Genomic DNA, 16,767 nt, shown 5'->3' on the forward strand with positions numbered 1-16,767 from the left:
TTTAGCTGTGAACTGGTAGATGCCCTTTATCAGGTTAAGGAAAATCCCTTCTATTTTTAGTTTCCTGAGTATTTTCATCATGAAAGGGTATTAGATTTTGTCAAATGCCTTTTCTGCATCAAAAACCACATGACATGGCTTTTTTCCTTTGTACTATTAATGTGGTGTATTACCCTTGACTTTTTTTTTGGTGAGGAAGATGTGTCCTGAAATAACATCTGTGCCAATCTTCCCCTAGTTTGTACATGGGATGCCTCCACAGCATGGCCAATAAGTGGAGCAGGTCTGCACCTGGCATCTGAACCCACAGACCCCAGGCTGCTGAAGCAGAGCATGCAGAACTTAACCAGTCAGCCACTGGGCCAGCCCCTCCTTGACTGAGTTTTTAAATGTTGACCCAACCTTGCATTCCTGAGATAAATCCCACCTGGTCATGCTCTATGAACCTCTTTACATGTTGCTGGATTCAGTTTGCTGGTATTTTGTTGAGGAAGTATCTGACAAAGGTTTTTTTTAAGTTGAACTGTATTCTGCTTTAATCCGTCAGCTGGTATTAAGAGGTGTTAGAATAAATAGTGAAATAACACTCAACACTGTATTATTATAGAGATGTTGCTGAGGATACTGTTCCTGATATTACAAAGTATTTGTTTTATAAGGACTCAGGAAATACATTTATTTGAAGTCTCAGAACCAAATACACTATGCTCTCATCATAAATCTGATCAGATTTTTCTATAAAGTATAAACTGGCTTTTCTGTGTAAAATGTAGAGCTCAGATTCCTCTGGTAGTAATTAATTGGAAAAGCTAAGCTGCTAACAACTTAAAGAATTCTTAGCTTTTTCAGAATTGTGCAACTTTGCAGTATTCTCAGTTTCTGCAGTTCAGAGAGTAAGATACAAACTTAAACTATACCTTTTTCTTGCTTTAATCAGTTTAATTAGTAAATTAACAATACATTAAGTTAAAAAGACTTTCTTATCCCTCCTCTTCTCTGTGTTGTGGAGGGAAAAAAATCAAACAAATATCATTATCTAGACATAATCACTCTCAAAATTTGGTCCAGAAACTTCATCTACAACTTAAGAGACAGCAGAATAGTTGACATTAGAGAAACATGTGGTAGGATGATTAAACTCTATTATCCCCTGGACAAAAGTGTAGATTGCAGACTAGACGGAGAATGTATTCATCAAAGAACTCACATGGCTGTATTTTTGATAATTCTTCCTTGGTCCATTTTCTGCCCAATACCATGCACAACAAACACAATATGGGTAGTCTGTGATGGCTTGTCTTCTAATGTTGCTTCTTCTACATAACCTCTATGAAGTCTGGTCCCACTACTTGATGCTGTAGAAAAATTATGATTCTAAGTTTACTACTAATTACAGAAATAGCATTTTCACTACATATTACAAGAAATAAATAAAAGAAGTATTTTGAAAAAATTTCACCAGGCTGTAGGGGATAAGATTTCTAAGATGACGTATATTGACTGGCTCTGATATAAAGTGCTGAAGTGGACATGACACCAAAACCAGAAACCATAAGGAGAAAGAAAAGGACAGGAGGGAGAACAAACTAAACACAAAAATTAGAAACTTTTCTATAAAGACAATACCATGAAGCAAAGATAAAAGATGAATGACAAACTGGGAGAAGTTTTGAAAAATATGATGCACAATAAGTTAATTACCTAAGTATAGAAAGAGAGTTTACTAATCAAAAAGTGAAAAGACAGTCATTCAAATAGCAAAATGGGCTAAAGATATGATAAGGTAATTAATAAAACTAATACAACAGACTAATGAATATATAAAAAGATATTCAAGCACATCTGTTATCAAAGAAATTTAAAAAATGGGATAGTAAAACAGTTACATGAGACAAAAATTTTTGAAAAAATTTATTTTTTCAAACTAAATTCCCTCTTTTCTTCTTTTCCCTCTTTTCTTTAAGTCAAACTTCTTTAAAGAGTTGACTATTCTCACTGCCTCCATTTCTTCACCTTCTATACATATACTTCATACTATGCCAATCTGGCCTCCACCCCATCAATCCATCTAAGTCACCAACGACCTCCATTTCGCTAAATCCAACAGAGAATTTTCAGTCTTCATCTTTCCTGACACCATGTTTCAATTGCCATGTTTTATTTTCAAATCACTGCCTCAGTTTTGACTGCTTTTGTGCTTTCAGAAGTAGAAAAGATATTTATTAATCTTGTCTGACCATTCTAAAGATATAATTATTTATTGATGAATACATTTCAACTCTTTTATCTGAATAAAAGTTTCGTTTAACAGGGGAGTAATTGTCACTAAAGTTAATACATATTTAAAATATACTAAAAACAGAATTTGAATAGTCTATTTTGAATAGAATAGTAAGATTCCCCCAAATTTGACAAACTATACTAATATTTATAACAATTACCTTTAGAAAATCCCAGTTTTTGGGTAACTGTTCTTGCTATTTTAGATGTTGTTGCATCACTATAAAGATACACTTCATCCACACTGTGCCAGTCCACATGGTTTCGACTCAACTTGAAACTGTGAATGGCTGTTGCAAAAAGGAAAAAGTAATTTGAAGGTCTCCAACAGAAACTTCGTTTGTGTGAAAAATCAGCAATACACAGATTTTTGAATCAACATTTGAAATCAGTTCAATAAAAACATACTTCACTGAAATGCATACTGATGTGAATCAAGTAATAGACCAGGCACTTTATTTTATAAATGACTAAACCCGCTACAGGGAAGGGCAACTTGTTAGAACAATATGGAAAATCTGGTTTAACTACCATAATTTTAAACTCTAACATGTAGTTAATATGTTTCAATTATTAAAGAACTGCTTTCCCAGGTGGTGTGACCAATCCTTAGGTCTAAGGGATATATACCTTCATGAAAGTCCTCAAGAGCTTTGACAAAGAAACTTAAGTTCCATTTCTTCTATTGATTTTATTTTTGGATCTGTGACAATTTCACTCCATGCAAGACAAAACAAGACTTGGAGGAAAAAAAAATTTACCCTTAAACTGGGAAGAGAATAATCTAATTTATTAGAACGTAAGGTATTTTTGGAATGGATATTAAGGCCAATTATCCCTGGGTATTGCTCACCACAACAGAAATCCAAAGTTGAAAGATGTTTTAGTAAGAAATCAAAGAAATTTTTTTCTACTATGATGTTCAAATAAATATGATTATTGCATTTCTCTAACTGAGTTACACTTGGTGAAAATGAGCTCTTAAAAAAAAAAAATCAAACCTACATGCTCCAGAAATATATAAGCTCCATGAGGCAGGGACTATGTCGTAATCATTCTGAATCATTAGAAACAAACACAGTCCCAGTACAGCACCTGGCACGTATCATAAGTTCAGTAATGTTTCTGGAAGCAATGGATTAAGAAAATTGTCATAGCAGGTCCACCAAATTCGTAATCTGATAATACTTATATCTGAATGACTTAACCTTTCCCTCTATCTCTCTGGTACAAAGGTAAGAAAACTCACATACCCATCTGCAGGCAACCAGGCACCTTCAAATCACAGACAACCAGGCACCCTCAAATCACTAAGCCTAATGTATTTTTTTAAAATCCTTTTGAAGCAAAGTATTATCTCCGATTTATATGTAAAGACACGGAGGTACAAAGAGATTAATAGCTGGTTACAGGTAGTCTAACTCTTCTGTTCTGAAGACGTGTTGAAAATAACCTCAAGCTAAATGTGAAAGGACACAGCCCTGATCAAGATCTAAGATCATAGGACATTTTTATGAAAACCTATTACCTCTGGAATATACAGAAAAGTAGATCTTTTCCAGGAAAATGTACTTCTTAGTTCTATTACAAATGCAATTTCAAAATTTAATGAAAAACCAATTTATATTTTACTTACCTGCCAGGACACATTACCAACACTGAACACAAGACCAAATACAATTAATGTAACAAACATTAATAATATCTTCAGTTCCAAAGAATACAATGCACAAACTCAGCTTTTTAAATAAAAGAACTTTTCAAAAATTAAAAAAAGTCTTTTGCAAGAGTTTAACAATTTACTTTTCTAATTCTATGGCTGATCAAAGTCACTACTTTAACCCTTTTTATCTACTGTTTCTAAACTACATTTTTGCTAAAACTATTTTGAGCATCATATGCTTAAAATATTGAAACTAGAAGACCAAGATATTAAGAAAATAGTGTTAAGTCAACAAAATTTCATTCCTCCTTAAATCATCCACATACTGTCTTAAGGTAAAACATCTTAATATTGGCAACATTCCATTAGTGGACTATACACATCGTTTACGGATGCTTATATCTCTTATAATTAAGTAACACTAAGCAAAACAGCATAATGATACGTTTCTAAAAAACTACTAATTTCTATGCTCTAAATACAACTCAATGCTCTAAGCCAGGAACATAACTACATGGAGAAATAAAACTACAATTACTGTACCTTGGGAACGCTTTCGCTTAAGACCTGCCGCATCTGTACTCTCCTTATATCCTCTCCATTTGAACAGAGAAGGGAGGGAGAAGGGAGGGAGGTGGTAGACAACTAAGAAAGCAAAAACACTGAGCTTCAAAGTAAATTTTAAATGAGGTTTGCTATTTTGCCTTTTTGTTCTATTAACTTTGAAAAATGAGTTGTATTTGACAAACATTATTCTAAAGGCTTTATTTATATAATTTCTACTTAAAAATCAGTGAAGCAAAACATTAGTTTAATGTTTATCAAATATATGCTCTACTTCTACTGAAAGGAAAAAAACACATGATATCTAAATTTATCAGTTGAAGACAACTATGTGAGCACCATTTTTAATGTCTTTACACAGACAGAATAAAAAATACAACATGGCATTTTTGTATGCGAAGAGACTTACAAATCTCATCTTTACAATACTAAGGTTATTTACTTTCACCAAATTTGTGACTATGACATAGCCAACAGCCAATGTGCAAACTGAGAATGTAAAAAATAACATTTTAAACATTTAATGCAGCTTTGTTGAAAAGATACCACAGTATACATTTCACTGGATGCTCTCCATTACTGAAGTATAATGGAGGCTTCCCAAAGAAACAAAAACTCTTTCCACAACTCTGTTCAAGCTGTTGAAGATTTTTAAAAATGAAACTTTTCCAAAAAAAAAAAAACTCACCCAAATTGGAAGCTCTACTTTTAACTGATTTATAAATGATAAAATAATGAAAGATTTATTAGTGATAGAATGATGAAAAAAACTCATTAGTAAAAATGTATGCTGTGACATCCTGTAAGCATGAAACAGCCAACATAGAGGAAAGCCAGACACAGACTTGATATTTGGCAAATCAGTAGATAACCTTAAAATCAACATTTTCCCTGTCAAATATTGCCAGTTACATATCAATAAATTTCTTTATGTTCTAAATAAGAAATTATTTAAAAATCCACTTGAAATTGAAGCTTACAAATCAGTTTCTTAACAGTTCAGGTAATGAATCTCAGAATCTATGATTTAGTTCAAATCTATGTTCTAACACATTTGATTTTTACCCTCACTCCCTTCTACATTAATGTGGCCTTCAAAGGCTAAACACTGCTCAAATATGAAAATATTTAAGTTTTGTTATTACTAGAAATATTTTAAAAATCTGTTGTATATATAGATGAAGTATATTTAAAGATTTGTGCAATAAAGGAAATTGAGAAATGCTTACAAGGCACTTTGTAACTATATATACTAACTAGATGGCTGCAAAAAACTATAGAGTGGGATTAAAAGCTGGGTTGTAACATAAGGATTATAGAACATTTCACTGTCACAAGGGTGGAAAAGGACAAGTGAAGCCACTTCTTCACTGAAAATGTCTCCTCTTTCCTGTGCTTTCCCATCAGTCAGTGAGGAGAAAGCAGATGCACCACTCGCAGGAGACGTTTTCAAACAAAAACTTTACTAGGAAAAAGCTAACACGCCAAGGAGATCAAACTGGTATATATGTGTGACTCTACTATCTAAAGAAACAAAACCTGATTTTATAAATCCACTAGTAAAACAACATGAACCAATTCCACATTCACTAAAAGAGAACTAACAGGAAACATATGGACTATCTGACCACACTTTAAAATTATGCACTTTCAGAAAGCTTTTCTTTCTAAAGGAATAGGGTAATTTAAGAATTAAAAAAAGACAAACACCTCAGTATACCAAAAACAGAGAAGCATATTTATTTAAAACATTTTCACAAAATTAAATAGACACAATTCTTAACCTTCTTCTCAAATATAATTCTTATTTTCACTTGAAAGTCATTTGCTTTATTTGTTACAACACCTTGTAGCACAGTTAGCTTTATCTTTTATCAACCCAGAGCACAGAATTAGGGGGACCACCGCAGCACTGCAGAGACAAAGGGGTTTACCATCAACCCAAACAGCGATCACAGCGAAGGGAAATTTAAGTGCCAGAAAGCGTTACTTAATTTTTTCCTTTTCTAAAAGAAAGATTTACTTAGGAATTCTTAAGTAGTTTTAGCAACAGTATGCAAAAACTCAAAATACAATTGAAAATGCTAACTATTAAACGCTAAGATTTAATAAAAATTCTTTTATATAGTAAAGTCTTACAAAGCAATGAAAAAGATTTAAAGTACTAAAATATTTCCAATTAATTTCCTTACTATAATTCATCTCAAAGTAGTTTTCTTCATTACATAATTCTGAAAGCAACAGAGTATCAAGAAAGGGGGTTGCTGACAACATACCAATCCCTAGGATGTACCAACTCAGTAACCTTTCCGTTTATTAAAAATGCTGGCAACTCAGCTCACCTCAACTTCAGAGGAAGGAGGCTTGCACATCTCAAAACTGCCAACTAGGAGAAAACTGGTAACCTGTTTGGATCTCAGGAAATTTAGTTAGGTCCATTTGTAAAAGTTAAATAATAACTAAAAGCTAGAAGGTGGGAATCCTCTTAGTCACCAAAGAGAGAGGAAAAGGAAAGCTGGTTGGGAAGAGTTAGCACTCCTTACCTCTTCGTAGCGTTTTGACTTCAGAAATTCTATATTCACAGTTTAGGATATCCTTATCCATTTTACACACCAAATTGTTAAATGCTATAAATTCTTACAGATCCATCAATAGTTGTGCTGTTGTAACATGCCAAATTAGCTGAACAGTAAAAAGTCTGTTTTTTTTTACTTTCAACCTATCTGTGACTTTATATTGATAGTGTGACTCTTAAGGCAGCATATAGTTGGACCTTGGATTCCTAACAAATCTGTCAATCTCTGTCTTTTAATTGGAATCTTAGTACACTTACATTTACTGAAGTTACTGATATGGGTGAATTTAGGTCTACCGTTTGCCATTCATTTTCTCTTTGTTCCATCGGTATCTTTGTTTCCGGTTTCTCTTTTCCTGGTTTCTTTTGGGTTAATTAAATATTTTTTACTATTTTATTTTAATTCCTCTATGGCCTTTTTTCCTTCTTTTTTTGGTGAGGAAGATTGGCCCTAAGCTAACATCTGCTGCCAACCCTCCTCTTTTTGCTTGAGGAGGATTGTCGCTGACCTAACATCTGTGCCATCTTCCTCCACTCTCTACATGGAACGCTACCACAGCATGGCTTGATAAGCAGCGCATATGTCTGTGCCTAGGATCCAAACGTGTGAACCCAGGCCACCAAAGTGGAGCGCATGAACTTAACCACTAAGCCACGGGGCCAGTCCCTCTATGGCCTTTAAGAAAAAAATTTTTATTGTTTAATAAGTTTAGATTTACAGAAAAGTTACAAAAATAGTACAGAGAGTTACCATATATCCTTCACCTAGCTTCCCCTAATGTTAGCATAACTATAGTACAATTAACAAAACAAAAAAATTAACATTGGTACAATGCTATCAGCTAAAATACGGACTTTATTCAGATTCCTCCAGTTTTTCTACTAACGTCCTTTGCTGTTCTATGATCCAATCCAGGGTGCCATGTTGCATTTTACTATCATGTTTCCCTAGTCTCCTCTAAACTGTGAAAAATTCCTCAGTCTTTCCCTGTCTTTCATGACCTTGACAATTTAAAAAAAGTTTCAGCTTTATTTAGGTACAATTGATAAATATGACAAATAAAATTATAAGATATTTGAAGTGTACACCGTGGTGATTTGATATACTTAGACATTGTGAAAGGACTCCCCCATCTACTTAATTATGGCCTTGACACTTATGAAGAGTATTGGTCACTTATTTTGTAGAAAGCCCCTCAATTTGAGTTTATGTGACATTTTCTCACAATTGAATTGAGGTTATGCATTTTTGGCCAGACTGAGGTGCAGGACTAACCCACTTCGTTCACCTGTTTTTTACTGATAATCACTTTGATAGATACATTATAAAATGATGAAATGCTAATCTACTACAAGGCTTAAGTATTTACAAAATTACTTATTTGAAGGTCTGATTTTATCCGTATAATTCATCCCCAGTGAAACTCTAGGCTTTCATTTGTTAGGCTGCTAGATAAATGTTTCCTAGCCTAGGTGGTGTGGTGGGAAGAGAATCAAGTTTTATTTTAACTCTCAGAGAAAACGAAATTTAGATTGAAGTATCTAAATGACAAAAAGCGACTGCATTTTTTGGGGTTATCTTTATCTGTATGCTAAAAAAAGCTATGTTAAATTTCATCAATCTATTTAATACAAGGCTACTTTGAGATTAGTAGGAAAATTAATGAGAAAATTCTACATATATCTAATTAATCTGTGGCTCAGCTACCCTAACTAAAACACAGATAAGGTCAGGAAGAAAAGGAATTAGTATTTTATTTTAACGTCCTTCAAGGCTAGAACTCTATTTAATTTCTTAGAAATTCTCCTAGAGCACTTAATAAGAGTTCCTGAATATAATATTTTTTAATGTTTTTAGTTTTTAAATGGATTCTTCCAGAGAGCTTCATTGGAGTACCTCCAGTGCAGTGTGATCACCTCTCTCTACTGCAAATCTCTTCTCAGAATGTGTGATAGTCACTGTGTTATCTGGACTTCCTCTCTAGCTCTTCTCATCTCTAGGCTCTGCTTCCCCAAGAGGTTTACAACTGCTCAAGGGTCAAAACCATGTCTTATCTTCTTCACACGAGTGCCTAACACAGCACTATCTGCACACAGAAGCATTCAAAATTTCCTGACAATATGAAGAGCCAAGGCTTTATTATATGTACATGAGAAAATCTGGGTGGAAAAGGCGTATTTTTCCCCCTCAAATTAATGAAATATGGAATTCCAGAAACTTGGAGGTAAGAAGCAAAATAAAAGATTATAATATTTTTTATCTTTGTAGCTGTGGTAAATTTGAGTTATTTTTCCAACAATGGTGGCTGTTTGGACAGCAAATGTTCTTTCCTTAAGACCAGTGATAATTTTCAAAGGTACTATAAAATTTCCCATAATCTTCAAAGTCAAATGTCACATCTTAGCACATAAATCTTTTACATAATACTGAATAACAAATAAAACGGCTGAAAATTTATGACAAGAGAATATATACTGAATCAAACTTATAACCTTTGTTCATAACAAAACATGCTGATGTTTCACCTATACGCCACAGCATATTTGAAAAAATCAATTTTTCTTGTAATAAACCTCAAAGAATCATCATTTTGAAAGATGATGCAAAAGTGTTTTAAAAGTTTACCAATTCCCTGTTATTTCTAATTTGAATTTTACCACTCAATGTATATCCTTAAAGCTAGCAAAAAAATTTACTATATTATCCCAGATTGATGCTCTAGAATCAACACACACAGTCAAAGACATACTGAAAATTTACTCATACAAATAAACCATGTTCTTTTATCAGACTTATTTTTAAACGACTGGCTTATACAATCAGGGCACTGTGAAGAAAACTGAAATATCCTGCTACTTTTAATGTTTCCTTAGGGAAAAGTAGTGAGGAGGACACAAGAAATTCTAACTTTTATTGTAACAGAAACAAGACTCCAAGTAGATGGGATCTAGAGACGAGACAGAGCTCAGGACTGGCCTCCACAGGATGAATGAGCAAGTGGGAAAACCGTTTCAATACAGTAAGAGAAAGGAGAACAATCTACTTATATTTTTATTTTTCATACTCATCCTTTTTTTTATCTCTAAGCTCTCGGGTTTTTCATACATTAACAGTAAAGAATTTGGGTGGTAACCTGGGTTGTTAAGGTGAACTCGCACTTTTGAGACAAGACTTAAGGAGAATTAACAGAAAGAAAAAAATTCAGAATTTGGCCTTCTCCAACAGCAATGAAAGTATGAGAAAAGGTTCAGTCCTTTAAACACTATGAAGTAGGCTTTTGTGATTATTTTGTTAGTGGTGATGAGAGGTTACAAAATACTTTAGTCACTGAGAGAAGATTACAGATATGTAAAATTTGCTATTTGTGCTGTAACCAAAGTGCTGTCTCCATGGTAGTCTGCAGGAATATGGACACAGCTCTGCCCTGCAGACCCGGAGCTGCTTTCTACACTGACATGTAAGAATCTCGAGCATGAATTTTACAGTAAAATAAGGACAGATTTGACTCTACAGAAGAGAAAAATGAGATATTTAAAATTTCTAGCATATGACATCTGGCACACAATAGACAACTATTACCATATAGTTGTTAGATTTAATTGCCAATTTATTCAGAAGCCATAACTTTCCTCAGTTATGCAGACTTTTAATCAACTAGATACAAAAGATATTTTAATTTGGTATAAGCTAAACTATACAGTTTCCTTGCTTGTGATGTGTGTGTGTGTGTGTCTATGTTTGGAGAGAGATAAAAGCAAAGAGTAGGAGAGAGAAAAGACTTGGATATCACTAACAATAAAAAAAAAAAAAAAAAAAGCCAAAGCTTATTGTTTTGACATTACGTTATACAAACAATTACTTCCAACCATGTAACTCATGTTTTCCAAGCTACATTCTGTGAATTGCTGATCAATACTGAGTTTCTCTGCTCTAGAGATGTTTACAAGGGAAGAGGAAAAATCAATTTGCAGTTTGAGTCACTAGATTCAGTACGGCTTGCCAAAGAACCAAGGGCTTGCCAAGAAATAAAAGCAAACATAGATGAATAAGTGCTTTTAGGAAAAAAACTTTACAGAAATCTACAAATTCTAATCCACCTGTACTTACATACTCACCAGAATAGCTGATCCCACTGCCTGCAGTAAATGGAACAACAGAAGTATTTTTAACTTTACCACACAATTTGAATTTTACTCAAGATCAGACATAACAAAACATGGCAATCCTGGCTATTACACAGATATTTTAAACTACTGCAAAGTATCCAAATGCTGAATAAGGAAATATAAGGAGATTGTTTCAAACTGATATGGTTATCAATATGGAGATAGCTAAGAGGTACTTACACACAGGAAATTAAAGTTGTTTTAAATTTCAGGAAAAGAATCAGCATTAAAATATTAACAAAACTGCTCTTTTGATATAATGACGAGATTTTTTGTAAGTTCAATTTTCTTTGATAATTAAAAAACTATTAAAAGGACTAATTCAGACAGTACATGATAATTTGTACATTTATAGGAAATCATGTTAGTGTCATGCCAGCGAACATACATATTAAGTAAAATAAAATTAAGATAGTTCAGAAATTCACAGCACTTTTAAATTCTAAAATAATAAGCAAATGTTTAAAATCAGAAAATTTTATAAATTCTAACCCTCCTGAATTACTGTGTCAAATTTAGGAACTATTCTAACCTTTATCAACAACTTACTTGGTTTACAGAACATATTAAACATATTAATTGGTCTTACCATCTTTTCCATCTATGGATTTTGACACTTCAATATCAAAAGTTTCCTGCATCTGCTGACCTCTAAAACAGCTGAGATGTTCTTGCTCAATTAAATTACTTTCTTCTTCTTCCAGAGGCTGCCAAGTACCATCAATAAACCACTGTCCACGCATTACTGGTATTTTATCGGCCTCTGAAAAGAGAAATCACAGAATTACACATTTTAAGATCCACCTCCCGGAAAGAGACATAGTAACGACAATTTTATATTTTGCTACTGCTGTGGCAAAAACAGACTTTCACGACCCAACAGAATCATTTAAAATTTTCAATTTCAGACTTCAAGCCATAGTAGCTAATTTTTCACAGTATATAACTTTACTTGTATTAAATGTTACATGCCAGAATCACTTTGGCATTAGAGGCAGATGAGCACACGTGTATGTGAGTGTATCTGAGAACGCCCTACATCTCTTTTGCTTATTCGCCTAACTACCTGGCCCGCCCATGTGCAGTGGTGTCTCTAACTCCGCCTTACTACTTATACAACAGGGAATGATCTTATTTTATTTCTCCTTCTCTCTCCACTCACTCAGTTTTAGTTTTGTTCTTTCTACTTTGTCAGAACAAGTAACAATTATATCCATGTCTCCACCACTGTTTTAATCTTGGAGCTACAACTAAATTATAACTATTTCCTAGTTTCTTTCATGTTCAAAGCTGTTTATCCACAGCCCTCACACTGGAAGGACAGGTTGGCTAGCTTGAATTTTGTTTCCCTGAGTTTTTAAAAATGCTGCCTTATTGTAGCCTTCCTTTGTATTGTTCTTGAGAAGTGTGACATGAGCCTAAGTTTTTTAATTAGTAATGTGATTCCCTCCCCACCAGGAGTTCCAGAAAAAAAATTGTCATTAAAATCTAATGTTTACTAGTTTTTAAAATTGAATAGTTCATGACTCAGAGTTCATTGTTCTGGATCAGTTTGTCCAAGGTGGGCCCTTTAATATGGAGATTTCGGTTATTTTCTTATTTCGGAAAGTTCCCTTGGATTATGGTTAATAATTAGTTCGGTTCCATTGATTTCTGTTTCTTCTTCAGGGTCTCCAATGTAAGTATGTTCAGTCTTCCTTTGCCTGTATTCCACTTCAACCACTTTCTCTCTGAAGGTTTTTACTTCCTTCTGCATCTCGTTTTCATTATTTTGGTCATTTTGCTTCTTTACATCAATGCCCCTATTAGGATGTCCACAAGTTTATCTGAGGACATTTTATTCAGTTGGAGTATTACAATACAGTTTCTCTTTGTTTTGTGTTTGCTTTTGGGGGGAGAATTTTTATTAGCGGAAATGTACTGAATCACATTTTCTGTATTCCTCTTAAAGCAGCCTTGTACGGTATCTTATTTAATTCTATTCCCAAGCATTTTATGGATAGAGGTCTTAGTTCAAGAGTGTCTGCTTCTTCATATTAGTAAAAGCAGCTCCTTAAATGGATAATGTTATAGTGGTGGTGGTGGTGGTGGGTGGAGATTGGACTGGTGTGCCTTGTTTCTCTTTCTTTTCTCGAGGACTCGTAATTTTCTTTCTTCCTTCATCCCTCTCATTGCCGTGGCTCCCAAGGACACCTTTCCTTCTCTCTTCTCTCCCAGGAGCAATGTTTCTCTGATGCTGCTACTTCCCATCCCTCTAACTTTCACATGCCTTCCCTCTAGCTAGTGCTATGAAATACTAAGTCCTAGGCCTGTGTTTGTATTTTGCCAGTTGCGTGGGGACGTTTTCTTTCTGAGGGTGACTTTGTGCTTCATTTTAACCTATGATCTCCTCTTTTTTCATGGTCTCTTAAGCCTCTCCTTGCCCTCTTCTCCAGACTCAGAGGTTTGTAGCAGCAACAGGAGCTCTTGTAACTTGCTCTTTCTTCACATGCAAATAACTTAACATTTGTAGCGCTGTCTCTCTTGTAGTAATGGTGAAGGTGTGAGTTATGTACGGTATATGTGTGTGTATGTGGTCCTTTTTGGTCTTATGGCTTTTGGGGAGGACATGTGGAGATTTAGATTTGGACAGTTGCCATTATCCTCCAGACCCAAAAGCTCATCTCATTTAATCTTAACAGTAAGCTTAAAAGACAGCTATAATTATCCCAGTTTTACAAATGAGTAAGCTGAGTCTTAGTGAACTAAGTAACTTGCCTAAAGGCACATAGCTAAGTAATGTGAGAACCAAGATTCCAACCAGAATTTGACTTCAAAGTTCATTCAAGCTCTTTCTAATACACAATGCAACCTATGTTCTCAAATAGGAAAAGTCTCTTTTTAACTCTCTCCCCAAGAAACACAGGCCATTTAGTTGTATTGCTAATTTTAAAATAAATAATCTGGGAAACTTTATATTGCCAGTCTATTATGAGACTTAGAAACCAGAGCCAACCATGTCTGCCCATAAAAATCATGGAAATAAAAAGCAGAGTTAGAACGAGTAAAGCAAGTTTATAGCACACATCTGCACTCCCAAATCTTTTCCTCTCTTGAGCCTAATAAATCTAAATATGTATTCTTTGGATAGATGTTTTGGAAGCTTTATCTAAGCTTTACTTATTTTTATTTTTTACTATTTTTTAAATTATAGTTGTCATCCAATATTATGTTACTTTGCTTTTACCTAAGCCCTAAATTCCACCAGTAATGCTGTCAAGTACTGCAGTGTTCTGGTTCAGGCCTCTGTCTTGAACTCTAGATCCAAATATTCAACTGCCAACTAAACATCTCTTAGTAGCTAGATCAACAGTTACCAGAATCACAAAAAGTCATGGAACACACTAAGTTTCTGGAAAAAACAAAACAAAACAGAACACAAATCTGTCACTCTACCTGTATTCCCTATCATAGTGAATGGTGTGCTGACAGTATTCAGCTGGTAACCCAAGAGAAAAATCTGGGAGTCAGCCATGATACCTCCTCCTCACATGCTTCTTACAACTATAACTGAACACATGCTAAGTACTGTTTATTGTTTCTCCTAAATCACCCTCAAATTCATCCCTTACTCATCAGGTCTGCAGTCAATGCCTTAGTTCACACTCTTATCACTTCTTGTTTTATTTCAAAAACATCCTATCTAAACGTAGTATCCCTAGCTTTAACTCTATGACACTTTGACCACCACTACCAAATGCCTGCTCACAAGCATATGTATATGTGTAAGCTGATGGACAAACATACACACACACGGATTCCCCTAACTTACCCTCTCCTCTTTAAAAACTCAATCCATCTTTCATAGAGTTGCCAGAAAACCTTTCTAAAATGCCACAAATCATGTTTGAATCCAGTGCAATACTGAAATTCTTTTATGGCTCCTCACTGTCTTCCAGATAAACTCTGAGCTTCTTAGGATGGCTTACAAACTCTTTATGATCTTTCCTTGGACTACCTGATGTTACTCTAGGTATTTATTCATCTAATACCTGAATATCTACCATGAAACAGGTAGTAGGGTAGGGTCTGGGGATACATAAGATAATGCTGATGGTCCCTGTGCTTTCCATGTCAATGAGGACAGTTCCCTGAAGGTGTTGCGCTGACTCTTACTTCTGTATCCTGCATGTGCTGCTCCTTCTATTTAGGATGCTCTTCCCCTTTTGCTTTACTTAGCCTTTATACTTAAGTCCTTCGTCATCTTCTCTCCTCTGTGATGCCCTTGAATTAATTCTGTGCACATCTATCAGTGTTTATCTTACTGTATTTTAACTGGTTAGTCTTCCTCACTTCTATGGGATCCTTGGATATAGGCACTATGTGCTCATGTGTCTCTAGAATCTACAAGATAGGAGTACCTGGCATAAAGTATAATTTCAACAAAGGTATGCTGAATGTTGCTGAACAAGCATTCATGCAGCATTACCCCCTGGCTGGCAAGTTTGGAATACCGAGCACTTTAGTGTTTAGTTCACCTATTCAGCACATGTTCAATTCAGCACATTAGTGTTCCTAACTGGACCTTCCTCAGCTTGAGTGGTACTTGCCAGTCTGTGTAGTTGGTTTATGCTGCAGGGTCTGTCAGCCATTAACATTCTATTTTCTCAAAATTATCTGATTCAGAGGAAAGAGTCTGCCTATGTTCTAAGAATAAAAGAACAGGGGATATTTTGGGGCAAACATTTTGTGAAAGGATGACACACATACAGAAAAGTATACAAATCATAAGCACACAGCTCTATGGCTTTTTACATGTTAATGACACTCAACTCAAGAAAGAGAACATTATCAGCACTTCAGAAGCCCCCTTCTTGCATCTCCCTTCCAGGTGCTACTCCTCACCCCTCACCAGGTGTGAATATAATTCTAACCGCTAGCACCACAGACTAGCTTTGCTTTTTAATAACTTATACAACAGAATCATGTAACATGCACTCTTTTATTTGCCTTCTTTGGCTCAGTATTATGTTTGTAAGAGTCAGTTACAAAGATGGGATCATTTAAACTACTTGCCGGATGTTAGCAGGTGAGCATCAGAGAGCTGTGAGTTATGTTCTTGGCCTAGCTACTTCTACCATTAAAACAATTCTAAATAATATAGCGACATCAGCCAACAAATCCCTAATTGTATGCTGTAATAGATATTAAATCATCAAGTCAGTAATGAATCTCCAGAGACCAAGCTCCAAGGCTGGAGAACCACTCTAAATGTGCTTTCCGTCACATAAATGAAGAACTCTCCCCAGCTTGAGCTCTGACATCCCACAATAAGCCATCATCCCTTGTGGCTCTCCTCACTCCACCTGGCCTCCAATACCCCAGACTAGTCTGCTTCTCATGTGGACACCTCTTCACTCAACTTGGGCTCTGACACCACATGCTAGGCTGTCCTTATTTCATGGGAGGAGGAAAAGAGAGAAGGGCTGGTGTAGTGGTTCTCAGCTCAGAACGATTTTGCTCCCCAGGGGACATGTGG

The 16,767-nt window shown here is 35.0% G+C and overlaps 1 protein-coding gene across 6 annotated transcripts in view; it reads right to left on the minus strand.

Annotated features, from left to right (window-relative positions):
• The window catches only part of DDHD1 (DDHD domain containing 1), an 85,369-nt gene that overhangs the window by 46,561 nt on the left and 22,041 nt on the right, over nt 1–16,767 (minus strand). For 3 of the 6 annotated variants that reach the window (XM_046647139.1, XM_046647136.1, XM_046647138.1), the window contains exons 2-6: nt 11,839–12,012; nt 11,199–11,219; nt 4,487–4,588; nt 2,442–2,570; nt 1,208–1,355 (exon numbers count right to left, since the gene is read on the minus strand). In XM_046647139.1, coding sequence (XP_046503095.1) covers nt 1,208–1,355; nt 2,442–2,570; nt 4,487–4,588; nt 11,199–11,219; nt 11,839–12,012 — 574 coding nt within the window. The remainder of the gene's footprint in view (nt 1–1,207; nt 1,356–2,441; nt 2,571–4,486; nt 4,589–11,198; nt 11,220–11,838; nt 12,013–16,767) is intronic. The other 3 variants (XM_046647142.1, XM_046647141.1, XM_046647137.1) reach the window with 2 other exon arrangements.

Source organism: Equus quagga, chromosome 20, assembly GCF_021613505.1.
Source record: "Equus quagga isolate Etosha38 chromosome 20, UCLA_HA_Equagga_1.0, whole genome shotgun sequence".
Classification (NCBI taxonomy): Eukaryota; Metazoa; Chordata; class Mammalia; order Perissodactyla; family Equidae; genus Equus; species Equus quagga.